This window comes from Lagenorhynchus albirostris, chromosome 18, assembly GCF_949774975.1.
Source record: "Lagenorhynchus albirostris chromosome 18, mLagAlb1.1, whole genome shotgun sequence".
NCBI classification, from domain to species: Eukaryota; Metazoa; Chordata; class Mammalia; order Artiodactyla; family Delphinidae; genus Lagenorhynchus; species Lagenorhynchus albirostris.
In genome coordinates this window covers 8,813,002-8,834,672 of record NC_083112.1, presented here as the reverse complement: position 1 = coordinate 8,834,672, position 21,671 = coordinate 8,813,002, and the positions used below count along the sequence as shown (strand labels likewise).

The window sequence follows — 21,671 nt, the reverse complement described above, 5'->3', positions numbered from 1 at the left end:
TCCTACTTTTCTAGTTTTGTGACTGGAGGCAGTTACTTAACCCCTCCTGTATGTCATAGTTTCCTCATCCGTAAAATGGAGATAATTTTTATCTCAGAGGGTTGTTGTGAGGATTAAATGAGTTAATATACATAACTTAGCAAGTGTTAGCTAAAGAATTAGTCCTTAGCCAATATTACAGACTTCAGCTTGATTTGCTTTTATTGTGATTTAAAGAGTTAAATCAAATTGAACTTAGAAACAACCCTAATTATATAGAATAGTCCTCCAAGCAAAAAGACACAGGCAAAAAAAGTTTCTTCAATCAAATGTACTTGGAATGCTAAAAATCAAAGCAACTGTTTATAAAATTTGCCCCAAAGAGTGTTACACTCTGGCTTCAATAAACAAGATAAAATTTCCAGATAACCTATACCTACAGGAGGCACTTAACAATTAATGACACTTTCTAATTAAGTTTAATTACATTTTATCATGTTTACTAGGTATACATCAGAATATGTTGTTGCCTCTCTATATAATATTTATAAAATTCCTTAAATTTCGATTAACTTACCAGAAACTTATTTCCTGTACCAAGGACTGTTTGAGCAGTGTGTGGTGCTGAAGTATAGTCTTTAGTCGGGGTGGACCACTTGGGATTATTTGTATTAAGTATACGAATAAGCTTGTTTTCTGCATCATTGCAAAATATATCGATATTCTAAGAAAATAAATTGGAAGAGCTGTTTTGTAAAATGCAAACCTACACATTCATGTTTTCAGAAAAGATAAATGGTTACCTTTAAAATCAGAAGCAAAAAATGCAGACCAGAAAAAAAGGATGAGACACCCCAAATTTGATAGCAACTGTCAACTGTTAGAGGGAGAGAAGGAAAGGGCTGTGTGTGTGTGTCAGGGAAATAAAGAAATGTAAGAGAGCTTCCCAACCATCTGGTTTAATCAGCAAGTTATCATATGATACTGGATTTGGGACTCAAGTCTCAGTTTTATTTACTACCTAACAGCCGTAAATCATCTAACATCTCACAGAGTACTCCTTAGGTTAGGAGTAAAATGAGAACTGCTTCATGTCTGTTCCAAGAATTAACTGAAATAACATTTGGTTATACCACATGAAACTGTTGTTTCAGAAGTCACAAATGGTCAAATACCAGCAATTTGGTTATGGTTTAACCTAATTTCTAAGAGCATTTTGTTAAACTTTAAAATGATACATAAATGACACTCAGTCATCTCTGAACTGCCCTTGAATGGTGTCAGAGAAAATCTGGGATGTAAGCAATAGGTGCTCTGCATGGGAGCCAAATAACGAATGTAACCCCCAGTTTAGAAACCAGATAAATCAGGGTGTTATTCTTCACGATGTGCATCAAGTCTAGGTAAAACATACAAACTTTCTTTATATAGCTAGCTACTCTAATGCTTTTAAAATATTTTATTTATATGAATTTTGACTAACACACGTTTCAAATATTAAACTACAGAAAGAAGAGGCTTATCTTCTGTAGATTTTTCAAAAGTTAGCAATTTATAAAATCCAAAATTTTACTGGGAGGCAGCATTGCATAGTAGTTAATAGTTTGGGCTCTGCATTTAGATGGCTTAAGTATGAATCCTGGTTCTACCAGTTTGGCTGTGTGACTTAACTTCTGTTTCTCATCAATGAAATGGGAAAACAGTTCCCTACTTCAGGGGTCCCCAACCCCCCGCCACGGACTGGTACTGGTCTGCGACCTGTTAGGGACCAGGCCGCACAGCAGGTGGTGAGTGGCAGACGAGCGAGCGATCTGCTGCTCCCCATCGCTCGCATTACCGCCTGACCCACACACGGCCGCCCCGCCCCCTCCTCCCCCGCCCCCGTCCGTGGAAACATTATCTTCCATGAAACCTGTCCTTGGTGCCAAAAATGTTGGGGACCACTGCCCTACTTCATAATGTTGGTGGGAGAATTAAATGAGACAGGCTTAGAATGAGGCCAGACATACAGTAAGCACTCAATAAACTTTGTTCTCCTATTTGGTATTATTTCAAATCAAAAACAGGTATAAACTGTATAAAATATCAGATATAGAGTTTAAAATGTAAATTAAACAAAATTTTTTTTCTGGCTGTGCTGCATGGCATGCAGGACCTTAAGTTCCCCGACCAGGGATTGAACCTGCACCTCCTGCAGTGGAAGCATGGAGTCTTAACCACTGGACTGTCAGGGAGGTCCCTAAAATGTAAATTTGGATTCTAAATGTTATTAATTAATTACACTGCCAAGTGCTGTAAATCATGGGTAACTCATATAATTCTTGTTAACCAATTTCCAGTTTGCCTACACGGTCTATATATCTCTGAACATCCTTCTCACAACTTTTCCTAATTCAGTTCTTTTCAAATCACTCTTTTCTCCCTGCTAGCTAGCTGTCACTCAATATCTCCTCAGGTTCATGAACAATTGACATATGATGAAAACTCAACCTACATTATACATCAACAATCCAATTTTCATAAAAGCTGCCACTTCCTTGACATTTGACTTGAAATAGGAAAATGCCAACATGCATGATAATGCTCAAAGCTAATTTTACCTCAATAGTATTTTTCATTTTGTGGAACGTTTCTCGAAAATGGCCCTCCTTTGGACTGGCAGAAAACATGGAAAAATCTCCAGCAAATAAAGTAGGAATTCCTGATTTGGACTCTGGTAGCCACTGGAGGTTGCTTGCAGCAATTAACATGTGAGGTTTAATAATGTCTTCATTAAGATCTATCCAAAACTTTATTGCCAATAAATTATGGCATTCATCTGATAAATAGACCAAAGGAGCAAGACCTAAAATGGAAAAAACAAAATCCAAAAAGTAGAAAACAAAAAATCGAACTTCATTTATGTATGTGTTAGGTAAATTTAAAAATACAAGGAATCTCTAAATATGGCCATTCATTTTGGTATGCTAATGGTAAAAACAAATCAAAATAACTAAATTTAGAGAAAGCTCAGGATTTCCAAAACAACCTGTTGCTTATGGTGCTAAAATTTCAATGCAATATGACAACACATTCTGTTACAGAGGCCATGGGGAAGCAGGCAACATGTAAGCTGAATAATGAATAGGGGAAATTCATCAAGATGGGAAGGAAAAGGCCATTCTAAGCAAAGTGAATGAATTTTTAGAGGTAGGAATGTTAAATGCTTTAGTGGATCAAGAATGTGAAACTGTACAGTTTAACTGAGGTATGTGGGGTGGTGGTTCAAGGCAGGAGGTTGAATGTTTTTTCAGGCATCTGAAGGAGTTTTGGTTTCATTTTCTAAGGGCCAGGGAGCCACCAAAGGTTTTAAGCTAGGAAACATCATGATTAGATTTAGGTATTGGAGAACTGGTATTTCAGGCTTAAGGCGGCACTTCGAAACTTTCTGATAGAAATTTCTTTCTCTCATACTTGATGTCAAAATAAAAAGAGGAAGAAATGTCCACCAAAAACATACAAATAAGGAATATCCTGATATAAAATTTAAAAGTTGGTGATGAAGGAAATAAACAAGATTGTGGACAGAACCAAACACAGGAGGGCTCAGCTTCTAGTCTCCTTCCCCATATTGGTGAAATGACACACATTTTAAGAATTCTGTTATCCTTAAATCTGAAGAAAAGCAAATACTTTTTCTTCTTCTGATCAGAAATAATGAAAATGGCTATGGTGTAAAACAGGTGATCAAGGTTGACTGACAGGATAACAGTTGTGTTATGGGTTGAATTGTGTCCTGTAAAAGATGTTGAAGTCCTAACCTGTGAATGTGACCTTATTTGCTGACAAAAATCAAGTTGAGGTCATTTCAGTACATCCTAATCCAATGTCCTTATAGAAAGGGGAAATTTGGACACAGACACGCACACAGGGAGAGTGCCATGTGAAGATGAAGGCAGAGACTGGGGTGATGCATCTGCAAGCCACGGAAGGCCAAAGATTGCCAGCAAACCATCAGAAGCTATGAGTGAGGCACTGGACAGATTCTCACAGCTTTCAGAATGAACCAAACCTGCCAATGTCTTGGACTTCAAGTCTTCAGAACTGTGAGACAGTATGTTGTTTAAGCCACCCAGTTTATGGTTCAGCAAAGTAATAGGTGAGGTTACTCACTGAGCTAGGGAAAATGATCTAGAACAGAGTTAATATCTTCCAGGGATATGGAATATATAGTGGATAGGAACTGAAATACGCAGCCCTCATACAGTAACCAAGGGGGAAAATTGGTCTTGAGTACAGCAGAGAAAAAGTCAAGAACTGCAGTGGGATGCTGGCAAGTTTCTCCCATGCACCTCATCTCAACACCACAGTCTGCTGTGGGACCATGAGAACTAATCGCATGTCTGTCTCCACAAGAAGCCCAGGCTCCCAGTTCATCCTGCACTCCCCGGACTCAGTCTCCAGAGAGCTTTGCACATTGCCTCTTTGGACACCACCTCCGACCCCTCCCTTCTTAGCCTCACCTCACTCTCTTTGCTATCAAATACCTTCTGACGGGCCTGAGTCAGGCCCTGGCTCTCTTCTCTATCTACTCCCACACCCAGCGACCTTATCCAGTCTCATGACTTTAATCATCACCTGTATGTTTATGACTTCCCAACTTATATCTTCAGCCCAGTCCATTCCCTTAGAACTATATCCAGCTGTCAAGTAGAAATCTCTAAGTAAATTAAGCAACTAAAACTTAACTGTCCAAAACTGAGCTCCTGACCTTCCCTGCACACCTGTTTTTCTCGTTGTCAGCCCCCTCAGGAAATGGCAACTCCATTTGTCCAGCTGCTCAGACCAAAACCTCGGCCCTCACTCCTTGATTCCTCTCTTCATCCACACTGTCCCTCTACCTTCAAAATACAACCACAGTCTGACAATTTCTGGACACTCCCATTGCTTTTGTTTGCCCCAAACTATTCTCAATTGCCTAAATTTCTACAATAGCCTCCAGCTGACTTTCCTGTTTGGAGTCTCATGCGCCCTACAGTCTATTCTCAGTATAGCAGCCTGAGTGATCCTGTGAAAACCTCATCAGGTGGTGTCAACGCCTCTACTTGAAACCTTCAGAGAAAAAGTTAAGAGTATATGCAAGGACCACGCCATTACCTGGTCCTTCACTCCCTCCTCCCAGCTGTTACTGCTCAGTCCCTGGCCTCTACTAATACTTAAAGGAACCAGGGAGGATCCTCCTGTAACATGACCTTTGTAATTGCCATTCCTCCTGCCTGGAATGTTCCTTCCCCAGATGTCCACATGCCTCTCTCCTCTAGTCCTTCAATTCTCATTCACATAACTTTGCGGTAAGGTCTTTCCTCACTTCCCTATCTAAAGCTACATTCCTCTCCCCTTCCCCCGATCCTACCTGTCACTCCCGACTTAGTTTTTTTCCTTAGCCATACTAAGAAAACTATATGTGCTATTTATTTTGTTTGTGATCTCCCTCCTCGACCACAATGTAAGCTCCATGAGGGCAGGGATACTTGTCTGTTTTGTTCATTGCTATATACTTAGCATTTAGAAAAGTGCCTGGCACATAAAAGGCATTCAATACTGATGAACTGAATAAAAGTTACGTATCCTCTATAACAATAATATAACGAGTGGAGTCACCCAAGTATGACCAAGATGAAATAAAATGCTACAAAAACCATGTAGCATATTAACATACTACAGTCAAAGAACACCCCACAAAGCACTAAAACACAACTAAACAAAAACACGTTAAATAAAAAGAGGAAAAGAGCAAAGCAAAAAACAAAGAGCACATCCCATAAAGTAAAGAAAACTAGAAGAACAAGAAAATTTCTGAAGTCCTCAAAACTGATTCATGCTGTTGAACTTAATAGGAACATATACTCAATGAAATAAAAGTTTGCATATGGATATGGGATGAAAAATAGCCCGGCAAGATAAAAAGGAGACTGCAGGACCAGAGAAATAAACTGAGGACACCAGTATACTATCATAATGGGACAAATGCATGCATTACAAATAGCAAGGAATAAAACATATCAATATATTGCAGAGAATAAAACTAGTGACATAAAGGCTGGATATAATCATGGTGAATGAAGCATAATCCAACATAAGACTAACTGCTGTCCTTGAAGTAGAAATCCCAAAAATGAAATAGATTTATTCAAAGATGTTACAGAATTTCTCTGATACAAAGAAAGCACTGACTCTGCAGATTAAAAGGGCATCTGTGTTCCAGGAGAACTGTATACAGACTGCTTATACTAAGACATAGCTTAAACTTTTGGACTTAAAAACTTATTCTTCAGACAACTAGACATAAAAAGACAATCACCTAAATGGGGGAAAAATTAGGCCAGTCCCAGACTGTTCAATGTCAAAAGAGCAATTTCTACAAAGTTCTGAGGGAAGAAAGAAGCAAGAACCCATATTATTATGGCTGCCAAAATACAGTCTCAGAATTAGAGCAACAGGTTCAGATTTCAAACATATAAGGAACTCATGGAATATGGCACATTTGAAACCTTCGTGAAGAAAACATTGACAATAAACCTTAGCCAAGGAACTGAGGAAGGGAGAAACTGTGACAGGGCAGTTGATAAACAAGAAATCCACTGACCTGAGACCCTACCCTGAACCAGGCACTGTTTTAAGAGCTGAGGATACAGCAGTAGCAAAGTGTCTGCCCTTAGAGAGCTAACATTCCAGAAGAGGGAGACAAAAAACCCCATAAATATGTATTGTTAGTGCTGGTGGGTGCTATGGAGAAAAATAAAGCAGAGTAAAGGGGTAAAAGTGCTAGGCTGGGAGCAGAGAAAGTACAGCTCTTTTACAAAGGGTGCTCAGGGAAAGGCTTCTTACGAGGTTGCATTTGACCAGAGACTTTAGGAGCCAAGGGGGCCAGTTATGTGGCCGCCTGGGGAAAAGGGTTTCTGGGAGAGGCAGCAGTGAGTGTAAAGGCTCTGTGATGAAAGTGGGTTCAAGAATAGCAAGGAAGTGCAGTGGTTAAGAATCCGTATGCCAATGCAGGGGGCATGGGTTTGAGCCCTGGTCTGGGAAGATCCCACATGCCGTGGAGCAGCTAAGCCCATGTGCCACAACTACTGAGGCTGCGCTCTAGAGCCCGTGAGCCACAACTACTGAAGCCGGCGTGCCTAGAGCCCGTGCTCTGCAACAAGAGAAGCCACTGCAATAAGAAGCCCGCGCACTGCAACGAAGAGTGGCCCCCACTCACCGCAACTAGAGAAAGCCCGTGCAGAGCAACGAAAACCCAACACAGCCCAAAAATAAATAAATAAAATAAATAAATTAAAAAAAAAAAAGAATAGCAAGGAAGGTGTCAACACAGCTGAAGGGGGATGAGGGACAGCGTTCTGGGAGGTGAGAGTGGTGAAACCAAGTGCTGAGGGGGCCTGGCACAAAATAATCAATAAATGGAAGGCTTTCGTGCTTAAGATGAGACATAGTTGGGCCTTTACACTTGCCTTCAGATAAAATCTATGGAACAAGGTATGGAAGGAGGAACGAGCAATGTCATACTGAAGGAATAAAATATAAATGAATTTGACTAAGATGTTGGAAAGTGGTAAAGACTGAAGTAGGAGGTGAAGGCTTGATAGCTCAGTGAACTGCAGAAGATTATAATTATTTGTCTAGTAATGACTAATATGCAAAACATTTTCTAGCAATTTCTTTAAAATTAAGTAGCACAGAATGGGATGTAAGTTGTTTCCCTGTAATATTGTAGAATTGCTTTTCATTAAGAATCGAGGTTAAAAAAGCTTACTTTCAAATCACTAGTTACCAAACTTACCTATTAGTAGCTCCAATGAATCACAAAGAAGACAAATTTTAAAATATAATGTTTTTCAAAAGCATCAATAAAAAGCTACCATTAAATACACTGTGTATTACCTATTTTTTTCACAACAGAAACTACAAATCCTATTAGGTCCACCTCAGAACAAGGTGGCTGGAAGTCTGGATCCAATAATTTGTTGAAGTGAAGCAGCTCCCTTGGCTGATAAACTTGTAATAGAATTTCATCTGAAGCCTACAAGAAAAAAAAAATATCAGTATATGTAGATTCAATAAACAAATACACATCTATCAAAATTGAAAAATCATGATGAAAAATTTATACCGGTAGTTGTTGATACTGCGTTTTTTTTGTTGCTGTTAACTGTATGTTAGCTCTTTTGGATTTACTTTTAGATTTTGATGCTGCAAGATGATAGATTCTGTATCTCTTTCCCTCTGTTAAGAGAGAATATAAATCTGATGATGGACGCCAGATACTCAACACAACTAGAGAAAGAGGAAAAAGACACAATATAAGAAATGATAATCATTGAGAGTTCTTGTTTAAAAATAAATACTGAGGACAATAAAGGTCTAAGGGTTATATTATCTTTTGTGGGTACTGGTAGCCCATTTTTGCTCCTCTTAACATTTTATCTACCATTTGAAATAATTTTATTAATAATAATTTTTTAAACTTAAAATTGATAAAAACAAAAACTTTACATACTGACCTGAATCTTTTTCCTTTCTCTTACAGCTCGTGATACGCAGCTTCCACACAGGTGTAACATCTCTTGGTAAAATCTGTTCCCCTTGCTCAGCAGACTCCAGAGCCTTCCTGAGTTCCACATGGATCTGGGCTTGCTTCTTATCATTTAACGTCTGTCTGTGATTATTCAAGGCTCTTAACTGCTCTTCACTAAAATAACCCTGTGTCCATTGAGTACATTGAGGCAGATGATTTTGGAATAAAAAGCAAACAAAATAGAAACAAACCACCTCATCTATTGTAAATGAATCTCTTTAAATGGGGTCAAAATACAACAGAATTTAGTTCACTTTAAGGATGTAACAATATAAAAATTGAGATTAATGTACTCAGCTTATCACATAACAAATATTTTCAAGTGACTTAAACAGTTTACTAATCTTTGTGACAAGTTTACCTAGGGTAGGGCTTCCCTGGTGGCACAGTGGTTAAGAATTAGCCTGCCAAGGCAGGGGACATGGGTTCAAGCCCTGGTCCGGGAAGATCCCACATGCCACAGAACAGCTAAGCCTGTGCACCACAACTACTGAGCCTGTGCTCTAGAACCCATGAGCCACAACTACTGAGCCTGTATGCCACAACTCCTGAGCCTGTGGGCCACACCTACTGAAGCCCTCAGGCCTAGAGCCCACGCTCCGCAATAAGAAGCCCACGCACCGCAAAGAAAACCCAACGCAGCCATAAATGAATGAATGAATGAATAAATAAATATGAAAAATTTACCTAGGGCCAAAACAACCCTTACTTATAAATATACTCTGATAATCATAATCATCAACACTGACATTATAAATGGTTAACATCTGAATGCCTATTATATTTGAGAAATAGATCTATGTGTGGGTAATGTATTAATTCATTTAATCATTACAATAATCCTATGAGGTAGGTACTATTCCTGTTTCCATGTGGTAGATGATGAAACTGAGGTACAGACAGAATAAATAATTTACAGAGGCATATAGGAAGGGGTTGACTCAAGGGGACTCATTCTTATCCCCCTATAGTATAATTTCATTAACCCTGGAACAGTAGATACAATTTAAAACAAATATGTACTACAAGCACTTAGCTCTGCCTCTACATTTCTCTCCCAATCATTTAGCAAACTGGTGTTTGAACGTCCTGGGAACCTCACCCAGTATTAACAAAAAAAAAAATCAACCAAAAATAAAATAAATAGAAATCCTGACATATAACCTACTAGACTGCTGCTGACTTACCCATGTTAATACCCTAATCTATACTGAGAAGGGAGATTATAAAATCCCTGTGCCCTACAAAGGTCTTCCTAAATAGGCAGTGTTTAGCTTAAACATGAATTAAAAAAACAATATGTGATTTCAGAAGTCCCACAATACTAAACACTGTCACTGAAAACAAGTCCTCTTAACAGGGTATTTTAGAAATTGATGGCAATTTTTCCCTCTGAGAATGATTCAGTGACTCTCATAGAATCACATAAACTTAGAACCTTAGAGATAAGCTACTCTCAGGCTTTCCCCTGGCAGATGGCAGAGAGGAGGTCCGAGAGAGAAATCACCTGTCCAGCTACACAGGGGCAGAGCCAGGTCTAGAACTTAGTCCTCCAACTCTCATTCTGCCCCCTTTCTCCTTATAAGTAAATTTTATAAAAGGAAACCAGAATAACATTTTGTTAAATTTTATGGATGAAATTAAAACTATCTTCATAAGCTTCAACAAACATAAAGAGACAGAGGCAAATAATTTCTCAGGAGAGCATAATAAAGCCTTACAGACCTGTAGCAAGTATACTCACAGGCTTGAAACAGACTCACTTCCCACAGGGAGAATCTGAGTTGTAACATTTGGGAATATAAGGGAATTCTGTTCAGAATAGCACTGCTCACTCTCCGAGCAGAGTATTCTTTATTTTGAGGTCCCATTATTTAAGAAAGTTAAGGTTATATACAACATTTATTGTCATCAAATAAATGAGATTAATCAATAAACTGTTTTCCTAAAATTTCCCCTCCTCCCTATTTTGCAAACTAATCCTAGAATTTGCATTAATTAGATACCCAGGTGTCTAAAAATTTAGGAAGTAGCCTACCTTAATGTATGAAATGATACTCTAATAATAACATTTACATAGAACTTTGTTAACAGTACCCTTTACATACATTATCCAATTTGATCCTAAAACATCTTTTGTGCCCATTTGATAGCTCTTTCATATCCAGTTTGCTTAGCTAATCAATGGTTGAGCCATGATCTAAAGCCTATGCTATTTGTAACACATTTTTGTGCTTCTGAAAGTTTTCCACCTAAGTATCCTTAAGGTAGAGGATTATGAAATAAACTCTACGTAGGATCTGAGAAAGAGCTGAGAACATGGAAACTGAGACAGTGCTCTGAAGGTACTTGTTTTATCTTAAAAATAAGCAAGTTTTGCCTGCATTTTAAACCATATTTAATATATAAATTATTTAACCCTCTCATCCTCTATTTGGTACAGAAGTAGAAATGTAGCACCCTGGTTTGGTACATCACTGAGGACCCCATCACTGAGGTACACATCCCTTGGAGAAACACAGCATTTCAACACAGTGCTTCCTGTAGTGGCCAGATGAGTGACTATAGCTTTCCACCTTGAAGGATGAAGATTAGCCTCACTGTAGGCCAGCTTACTCTCTCACCTCAAGGTAACTTGGGTCTGGTGAATCCTTCACAGCTTCATAAAGTTCTGCACCATCTTGCAGAGCACGGACTTGCTGTCTTGTTAGTGCACGTGATGGTATACATCGTTCTGTTATATTTTCTAGGAAAAAAGCAACACTAATTAGCTGAACTATAAATTTAAGAACTCTGAAAACTAGAGAACTCAACCAAAAAAACACCCAAAGAAGGAAGGTTAAAAATAAACCACTTATCTGCTAAAAGTTCTCCAGGAAAATTTGAAACTAGTGTATTCATGGTTTAATAAGTTCTCCTACAAAGAGTTTACTTCATTAGAGCAATTTGTAAATTTCATGATTTACATGAAATTTACATGATTTACATGAAAGTGATTTCATGTAAGTAAATGATTTCATGATTCACTTAATTATGAGCTAGTGATAATTTTAAGCAAATCAAATATTGAGTCCCATTTTCCTGCAAATTTATTTAGAACATGGAGTTAAACAATGAAGAAAATCATGAGATCCACCTCCTAGAGTAACGGAAATAAAAACAAAAATAAACAAATGGGACCTAATGAAACTTAAAAGCTTTTCCAAAGCAAAGGAAACTACAATCAAGACGAAAAGACAACCCTCAGAATGGGAGAAAATATTTGCAAACAAATCAACGGACAAAGGATTAATCTCCAAAATATATAAACAGCTCATGCAGCTCAATATTAAAGAAACAAGCAACCCAATCCAAAAATGGGCAGAAGACCTAAATAGACATTTCTCCAAAGAAGACATACAGATGGCCAAGAAGCACATGAAAAGCTGCTCAACATCACTAATTATTAGAGAGCTGCAAATCAAAACTACAATGAGGTATCACCTCACACCAGTTAGAATGGGCATCATTAGAAAATCTACAAACAACAAATGCTGGAGAGGGTGTGGAGAAAAGGGAACCCTCTTGCACTGTTGGTGGGAATATAAACTCATATAGCCACTATGGAGAACAGTATGGAGGTTCCTTAAAAAACTAAAAATAGAACTACCATGCAACTCAGCAATCCCATTACTAGGCATATACCCAGAGAAAACCATAATTCAAAAAGACACATGCACCCCAATGTTCATTGCAGCACTATTTACAATAGCCAGGTCATGGAAGCAACCTAAATGCCCATCGACAGATGAATAGATAAAGAAGATGTGGCACATATATACAATGGAATATTACTCAGCCATAAAAAGGAATGAAATTGGGTCATTTGTAGAGACGTGGATGGATCTAGAGACTGTCATACAGAGTGAAGCAAGTCAGAAAGAGAAAAACAAATATCGTATATTAACGCATATATGTGGAACCTAGAAAAATGGTACAGATGAACTGGTTTGCAGGGTAGAAATTGAGACACAGATGTAGACAACAAACGTATGGACATCAAGGGGGGAAAGTGACAGGGGGTGGTGGTGGTGGTGTGATGAATCGGGATATTGGGATTAACATGTATACACTGATGTGTATAAAACTGATGACTAATAAGGACCTGCTGTATAAAAAATAAAATAAAATTTTAAAAAAATAAAGAAAATCATGAAGAAATGCAGAACATAAAATTTTCTGCAATAAAAAAGGTAGATAAAAAAAGTAAAATTTCACATCCTTTAAGCATAAAACACTATAATTTTTATTTTTCAAATTGATGCCACAGGGAAAATAAGCTCTAGTTCCAGGTATAAAAACATAAAGATCAACAACTACCAACAGCAAAAATGCAAGTTCTATTATGTAGATAAGGACACAGAGGAAAGAGAATGACAAACAGCTTGGGGAGAATAATTTGATAGTTCTTTCCCTTGTTGCTTTTCTTACTCTAATACCAAAAATTGATGCTACAAATACTTTAGTACTAAAGCTTACGGGCCAGTTTAATTAAGACTTCTGAAAAGTGCTGTAGGTATGTAATGTTTAATTGCCTAAGACAATTTGTGAGGATCTAAAAGCTCATTATGTTGAATAAAGATGTGATATTTTGGGGCCAATTCAATGCTTATCTGTTTACCTATGTAATTTTTTTTTCAAATCAGAAAAAATTCAGAATTAGAAAAAAAAAATCTATTACTCAAAATACAGACAATTCACCCAGTTAGAAGCCTCTAAAACTCTGAAAAAAAGATCTTGTAAATACAACTCATTTTACCTTCATGCTCTTCAAATTCTGCTTGAATTTTAGTGAACAAGGCTTCCAGTTTCTTTTGTTGGGCTTCTGCATATTTTGTTGCTTCCTTTTCTTCTTCTCTTTCATTGCGAAATATGTATAATCCAGATGATGTCTTCTCCATCCACTGTAATAATGTGTCAAACAGAAATACAGGGTAGGGAGCAATCATTCAAATTAATTGTCTCTAAAGAAAGAAATACAGAGTAAGTTTCAAGAATACATCATACCTGTATAGGGTATGCTCTTTGAATAATTATGTCAACACAACCAACATTTCCTCCATCGCTGAAAAGTGATGACAAGGGAAGAGGAAAAGGTCTAGGATTGGAAAAGAATCCGAGTTTGGCATACCAGCAAGCAGGCCGAGTGCTGTTAGCAGAAATCTGGACAAATTAATAAATTGATTTATAAGTTAAATATATACCTGTATTCAATTCTATTTCAGATTTTATGATAATTTTCCTGCTTTTACGGCTGACACCAAATCACCTCATTATGAAATTTCAGAATGATGGAGACAATCTTAAAAACGCCTTAGGAACAGATCACATAGTAAAGGACTGGGAATAAGACCAGCACTGAACTTAACAGAAACTATACCAGAAGCAAGAAGGTAATAGAGGAAATGTCTTCAAAATTCTGAAAGAATTATAATATTTCAACCTCAAATTCTATATTCAGCCAATCTTGTAATAAGATAAAAAAAACCTGCATGTTTCCTTTCTCAAGAAGCCTCTGGCGGTTGTGTGCCCTTAAAGCTAGGGAATACATCTAGAAAGGTATGGAATTCAGAGTATAGGGCTTTCTAACTCAGAAGGAGGTGAAAATAATTTCAAGAATAACTGTGCAGCATACATAGAAGATAACCAGTTCAGAACTGAGCAGGAACATGGAGAGATCCAAGGAATCCCCAAGAAAAAGAAATGGAACTGATAAAGGTATTTTAACATAGTGAGACAATTTTTATATGGCTCCTGTGTGGGAATGAGTTGGTAATAAGGATAAAGAAAATTAAGAAAGACAAAAAAGACAAGACAGTTAATAACTCCAGGGAAAGCAGTAAGTTGTAAAGAAAGGAAATGTAATCATGCTGAGTTGCAAAAAATATTTTTCATAGTCATTATAACATAAACATTGAATACTGACTTCACTCCTCATCTTTCATAGCAGGAAGCTAACAGTTAATGTCTAAACTAAAGGTGAAAAGAAGACCTAACAGTATAAGCAAAAGAAATAGCCAAAGAGATTGGAAGTGGCTGCCTTTGGGGAGCATGAAGGGAGGTTAGGCAGGGTTGCATCAGTGACTGCTTTTGTGTATGTGGGGCTATATACCTTATTTTACTTGAGTTTTGAAATTATGCACATATATTGATTTGATAAAACAAAAATTGAAAGCCAGTGCAACTTTGGTATTCTAAGCAACATAAAACAAAAGCCTGTTTCAGCTTGACTAAAAGCAACCTAAGTTAATGACAAATTATCTCTTTAACTTAAAAATGATTGATTTATTAAAATGCTTTCCTGAATTACAGTGATCCAGAATACAACAGAAGTAAATTCTTTACAAGGTTACCTCAAGAGTGAATCTGAATGTGCAACATTAGCAGTCATTTCTGATAGCAGTATTACAGACTATTCAACATGACAAAGTCCTGTTATCTAGGTTTAAATCTACATAGAGATGAAAGGTGTACTTTAGTATTCTATATCCAAGAATCACTGAAATCTAATGTTCTAATCATACTGGAACAGAGATTTGGCCAAGTAATCACAGTGGAAGCAGAGCAATACTATGAGAACAACATGAGGGCTACAGGTACCAAAATCAAACATCCGGTGCAAATTTACTCCTGCTCTTTAACTTGCAACTGCATTATTTCAGCTCAGTAAATATCTCTGGCTTTCCAAAAACACAAATATTTAACTATCTGAGAAATATGCCACTTAAACTAATAACAGTATCAGTACATTTTCAAGAAACGAAGCATCCTTAATAGGCATAAGTAAATTTTAAAATTTAAATGTAAACTCTCTCTAGAATTTAACTGAATCAGTGACTGATTTTTACCAAGAGTGTACATTAATTTAATTTACCTTTAACATAAGAGATTCTGGGGCTTCAAGAGGCGTACAGGCATCAGGAGAGCCCACCAGCTCTGCTCCGTGAATTATGATCTTCTGACCCACAGTTAGTCTACTGTTCTTTAAGAGAGCTAAGAGGGGAGGATCCACCTGGGCCTTAATAGCATACCATCCATCTGTAAGTTCGACAACGGCCACTTTTGTGGTATCCATACTATTAATTTTACTGCTAGAAGTTTCAGATATATTTGTGCTTAATGAAATTATTTCAGAAACACAGAGAATAAGTGTTTTTGCAGCTGTGTCATCCCTTTCCATTATCTTTTTTATAGCTGATCTTCTGCTTCTATCAATTTCCATATCATACCTAAAAGGAAAAAAAAGAATTATTTTAGAAATTGTGGGTCTAGAATTTCATTGTAAAAAAAAGTCACCGAATAATTGAGAATAAAAATTAAATACCTTTATTGAATACTGAGACTGAAGAGAATTTAAAATTTGGTAGCTGGTAATATATTAAGTTTTATACTGCTAAAATATGAACTAAATATTAAAACCCCCAAAATGCAAAAATTCTTTACTAGCAATCCCTGAAGAGCCGATCAAATTAGTAATTCATATTCTTCTCATGTGCCAAGAGGTTAAGGAGAGGGTGGGAGAAGAGGGAAGCAGAGGGTGTATGAATGTGTGATTGCTCTTAAGTGGGGGCTGGAGGGTGACAAGAGAACTGCGCTATACAACTGAACAGCAGTGTGGGATGGCAGCTGTCACCAACAACTGGCTCTGATGTGCAAGTCACAGACAGCACAGAAGTCTGACCCATACAATATATGATTACTTAATATAGCGCTTTAAACTTGCCTGTATTTGAGTTGAAGAAGTACCCTTTCTGGGTTTAGGCATCTATTAGCAAATTCTTTAGGAAAGGCAAATTCCATAGCTGCCAGTTTCCATATAATCCATCTATAATGATTATAGACCCAAACTCTAGAAATAAGCTTTGGATCCACACCTGGGGTGTCACACAGAGCTCTGAACAAATAAAAGTAGAAGAAATAATAAAAACCAGGTAAGATGATACTGAATTCAATAACCCCGACTATTCTTTGCACAAAAACTAAATTGTACAAGATCATTCAATAAGTTGTTATGAGTTAACGTAATAAGTATTATAATTTTAGAAAATGACATGTATCAAAATATGCTAATAAAAATTTCACTTAACATGTTAGTCAATACAATTATTTCAACTGGAAAATGAGATCCTTACTGTAAAATAATTATATTTTAGATTATATATTTCTTATCAAAGAGATTGTTTTTAGAAATCACCTAAGAACTTCCTTCTCTAGTCCTGGTTCTCTTCTTGATATCTGCTCAAATCTACAACTCCTCCTCCTTTCCCATTCTCACTCTCAGCACTACATAAACAGAAGTAATTAAAAGAGAACTTCCATAAACTTCCACCCTCCTATCTACCAACCACTAGCATCAGTACCCTTACACATTGCCTTCTTACTCTATTTAAAAAATTGTATACCTCTCCTCACCTAACTCTCTCTTACCCCCTTTTTCCAGCTTTATCTTCAAAGTATTCATCACTTTTTAATATATTATACCATTTACTTATTCCCTTTTAAAATTTTCTTTCCCTGTCCCAAACTAGAATATATGATTTATTAGGGCAGAGATTTTTTTGTTTTGCTATCCCTAGTACCCAAGATAGTATCGGACACATAGTAGGTTCTCAATAAATATTTGTTGAATGATCAAAAACACAGCTTGAGCCTCAACAATGCAGTTTGAACCATGCCCACCTGATTACAGAGTAATCACTCAACCTCTACACTATGCAGTCTACCTAATACAATTAAGTGATACAGCTGTTACTTTTCCAACTAGAATCAACAGCTGATATTTGTTATGTGGGACAAGTACCAAGATGTAAATAACATTCGTGTTTTAAAATACTCCAAAAACATAACAAAAATTTAAGAAAAAAATATTTTAACACTTTTCTCAAAACTATAAACTTAAAAAGATATACTGAGATCTCAAAAATAAGGGCACAGGAGAAAGGTTTCCTATCTCTTGTCATTGGCATGAGGTAATACCTCCCTGATAGCAAACATTTAAAATTATGTTTGTATAAACACTAGAATCCTAAGAGGATATATAGTTCCTAAACTGTTGATTTTTTAGGGCACTGGAGTTTTCTAGTCACTTGGTATTACTGATATTTAAGTATTTCTGTTTAACTTTATTTTTTATATTTTATATTTACTGAAATACACAATGAAAGAGAATATCCACACAAGTATACTGTGTGTGGGTTTACAATAAGGCCAACTCACACTTAACCTTTCTTATCAGTTTTTATTTTATAAAAGCTATAATGTCCTAATTTAAGAAAAAACAATTCACTAAATCCTAAGACAAACCAAAATTCACTTTTCAAAAGATTTCAACAGAATATCAAGTGAACCACATGTACTTAAAATGATTCAATGTATAAACTTCTGATTTCTAGCCAAATTTTTAAGTTCAGGAGAGATAAGGAAAGATAAAAAGGGACTTGTGAGGAAGAGAGAGATGATGGAACATACAAAAGTTAGTTAATACAAAATTTCTTTTTGCAGAGAGTACCTATAAAATTCTTCTTTTCCAGCCATTCCATCATTGGAGGGTATGAGCCATCCACCATCAGCCAACTGTATTCCCTTTCCAGCCCATAAACTTTCCTTACCAAAATAATCCTGAGTGTGAAATTGAAAAGACTCTGCATTTTTGCTGTTAATTTTTACACAATGTTTAGAAACACCGTACCTATATAGCTGCACAAAATAAATGATAGAAAAATTTGATAATGAGTAAGAAACATCAAACAAAAGAATGTTTCACAGAAAAAAAAATTATAACACACCCAAACTGAATCTACCCAAAGTTTTTCATTTAAATATGAAAATATTCACTATAAAAATATGTAACTTACTTACTGGAAGTCAAAAAATTTTTACATAATATAAATGACCTATACATTCAAGAGTCTGCTGCACCTTTCCCATTCCCCTTATGTACATGCCTCCTGCTACATCTGCCATAGGAAGTCGTTTTGGGGATAAAAAAGTAATTTAATGTTTAAGAAAACCTCTTAAGTTAAAAAACTCAGAAGAGGCCCAGACTCTCACCTCTCCATTGCTCCAAATTCCAACTAGATAGTACTGGCTTAATAAGAATCCTTTTAAAAATGTAAATGGCTCTTAGCAGGTTCAGGGTTATGAGTCATTCACACTTTAAATTCAATGAGACTACTTTAACACCCAGCTGAGAGCACTTATAGTAATAAAATGAATACATTTTGAAGGCGAAAGAGAAATTGTAATTTTGAAGCACTGATCACTTTAGGATAAGACAGCAGAGGAGGAGGTTGCCACTGCAGGCTGATTAGGAAGCAAGATGATTTTACTCATCCATTTCTGCATCAATTTGTTTTCTTTAAACAATTTGAAGATGCCAGTTAATGAAATAAAGTTACACATTGCTATAAAAGCTATTAATTAGCATTATAGACAAAAGCATACCTGTTTATGAGAACATGCAGTGGGGACTCGGCTTTCTACTGCTACTTTCAGAGAGATTCTAGGCATAGTGGATGTTTTTGCAAGATACAGACTGCCTGGCTGTGGAAAAATACGTTGCCTTTGTTTCTTTTTAATTCGCATATCCTGTATATCTCTGGCAGTCTGAAGATTTGTAATTAAATCTATTAAAGAATAAATAATTAACAAAAAGTAAAATTGAATATAAAATTTAAAAGCACAACCCTTGTTTTATAAAATGATATATATCAATTTGCTCTAACTTTAAATCTTAAGGGATAAAAAAAGTTTCTACTTGATAAATGTTTCTAAAAGAACAGAAATAGATTATTTTTATTTCGAATTTGGAAGAAAATTAGTAGCCTGATAAAAATCATAATCCAATAATAGCTGTCCTAGACTGCATGTCTAATAGCTTTTTTTTTTTTTTAAGAATGTCTACAGTTAGCTACCTTTGAAAGAAAACATTAGAGTAATTTAAACTTAATCTTTGGACAGAAATATCTAAAGCAATACAAAAGGTTTTGAAATTAGTAATCATCATAAAAGGGGCAAAAATCCTCAAGGTGTTATTTAACATAAGAAATATATATATATCTGAAAGGCAAAAATACATCAACACAAATTTTCACACAATACCTAAAGGTTCTTCTTCACCCTTTGTGAAAAGCATAGCTGTTGTTTGATGAATTTCACTGTCATTAACATTATTTTCACGATCACCAGAGCCATGTTCATCTATGTTTTTTTGTTTTTGTTTGTTTTCCTCGAAATTAGTATTCCTGTTAACACACTGTTCATCTCTGTGAACATGCGATTTAGTTTTAAAAGGTGGGACAAAGACTTTCATTGGTTTGCCTGTAGTTGTCGAGTGTCTCCTTTTTTCATTTCTTGGGGCAGGAACCTTACAAAGTGGCTGCCCTGAAACTGATAAACTGCTTGAAGACTTTTCCAAGGTTGGGTGTTCAGAAAAATGAGATTTAGATAGAAATTCTTGACCAGATGCAGTGAAATTTGGATTCTGCATTTCTCGCCTTTCCGTACTTGTGCTACAATGGGGAGAAAATATTTAAGCTTGATTATTTACCAGTAAATGTACATATATATATATATAAATGTTTTGGAATATGTATTTTTTTTTCGTAGACCCTCAATTGCTACATGGCAATCCTATTCTGGTAACCGTTCTGCATTTCATCATGGTTGCCCTCCAAAACAATACCACACTCTCCAAGTCTGTATCTCTCACACACTGACTCCCAGCCTTTGACTTTACCACCTACAAACATGAGAGAAGAGAATGTGTCAAACCTGGATTCCCCCATCTGTCTCTTCCAGGTCTATCACAGCTCCTCACTTACCTCCTTCGCCAGACATCTGTCTACCCGTCCTCTTCTCATGGTAACCTCTTCACCTGTATTCTTGACCCCATCTAGTATCCCAGTCTCCTCGGGAGCCCCACTCTTGCAATGATATTCCATCTCCTTCCTTTCTCTATCATCTGTTACACCTTTTTCATTCAGAAAGCCTTGCCCACTCTTGACTTTTTTCTCAACCTTATCTCCCTTTCAAGCGGATACTGTTACGTACCCCCATGGCCAACCTTCCTCCATAGGTAATCTAAACTAGCTATTTTCACTTCCTCACTTTCCACTCTCTGAACTCTCATTTTCCCCACTATTCTACAAAAACTTTTCTCAATAAAGTTGCTAATGACCTCCCAATACCAAAATTAAAAAAAGCTTCATGTGTAAACTCATTCTGCTTGACCTCTAACAGTTTTCACAACTTGTTCCTTTTTAAAATTCTCACCGTGAATATTTACACCACGATTGTCCCTCTTTTTCTTTCTTTCCTTTTCTTTTTTAACTGTTTTTTTCTTCTTTCTCTTAAAAATCTTCCTGCCTCCAAAGTTGGATTTCTTCCCTAGACACTTCCCCTGGGTGATATGAGTCATTTACATTGCTTAAATTACCATCTAACAATAAAAATATCAATCTGTATCTTTATGCCCGACACTCCCCAGGTGTTATTCCTATACTTTGAACTGCATCTAGTACCAGACATCCCTATCTTGATGTTCCACACTCATCTCAAACTAAGCATGTCCCAAACTAAACTTACCACCTTCCCTAGCGTACATGTTCTTCCTCGATATTTTGTTGAAAACCCCATACTTCCTTTTACCCAACCCTAAGCCCATGGAACTTGAAGTTACCCTACAACTTATTTAGTTACCCATTCATCTATCCAGCAAGTATTTAATGTGTTCCTACTACTTTCCAGGCAGTGTTCTGGCTGGGGGATATAGTGACAAATAAAACAAATTAATAGAGTCTACATTCTAGTGGGGGGAAACAGACAAACAAGTAAATACGTCAATTGGTATTATATATGCTATGGAGAAAATTAAAGCATGGTAAGGGGGACAGGAAGTGTGTCCAGCAGAAATAAATAAACGATATTTTATATAGGCTGGTAAGGAAAACATTATTGACAAGGTGACATTTATACAGAGACCTAAAGGAAGTGAGAGGGAAAGCCATGAAGAGATTTGGGAGAAGACTGCTACAGGCAG

The 21,671-nt window shown here is 36.6% G+C and overlaps 2 protein-coding genes and 1 long non-coding RNA gene across 5 annotated transcripts in view; 2 read left to right on the top strand and 1 right to left on the bottom strand.

The window, feature by feature from the left end:
* N4BP2L1 (NEDD4 binding protein 2 like 1) overlaps nt 1-8,675 on the top strand; it is a 35,155-nt gene extending 26,480 nt beyond the window's left edge. For 2 of the 3 annotated variants that reach the window (XM_060129380.1, XM_060129384.1), the window contains one exon: nt 8,546-8,675. In XM_060129380.1, the coding sequence (XP_059985363.1) occupies nt 8,546-8,552 (7 nt within the window). In that variant the 3' untranslated portion in view covers nt 8,553-8,675. The remainder of the gene's footprint in view (nt 1-8,545) is intronic. The other variant, XR_009536819.1, reaches the window with a different exon arrangement.
* Nucleotides 1-21,671, bottom strand: part of BRCA2 (BRCA2 DNA repair associated) — a 54,143-nt gene that overhangs the window by 1,655 nt on the left and 30,817 nt on the right. Inside the window, exons 14-26 of the mRNA XM_060129378.1 lie at nt 19,733-20,142; nt 19,076-19,257; nt 18,141-18,328; nt 16,356-16,526; nt 15,507-15,861; nt 13,640-13,795; nt 13,392-13,536; nt 11,218-11,339; nt 8,520-8,718; nt 8,129-8,292; nt 7,900-8,038; nt 2,580-2,824; nt 557-703 (exon numbers count right to left, since the gene is read on the bottom strand). Of these exons, the coding sequence (XP_059985361.1) occupies nt 557-703; nt 2,580-2,824; nt 7,900-8,038; nt 8,129-8,292; nt 8,520-8,718; nt 11,218-11,339; nt 13,392-13,536; nt 13,640-13,795; nt 15,507-15,861; nt 16,356-16,526; nt 18,141-18,328; nt 19,076-19,257; nt 19,733-20,142 (2,623 nt within the window). The remainder of the gene's footprint in view (nt 1-556; nt 704-2,579; nt 2,825-7,899; nt 8,039-8,128; nt 8,293-8,519; nt 8,719-11,217; nt 11,340-13,391; nt 13,537-13,639; nt 13,796-15,506; nt 15,862-16,355; nt 16,527-18,140; nt 18,329-19,075; nt 19,258-19,732; nt 20,143-21,671) is intronic.
* Nucleotides 10,765-12,635, top strand: LOC132508919 (uncharacterized). The gene is made up of 3 exons (XR_009536820.1): nt 10,765-10,938; nt 11,037-11,223; nt 11,691-12,635. It is a non-coding gene; the product is annotated as an uncharacterized LOC132508919 (long non-coding RNA).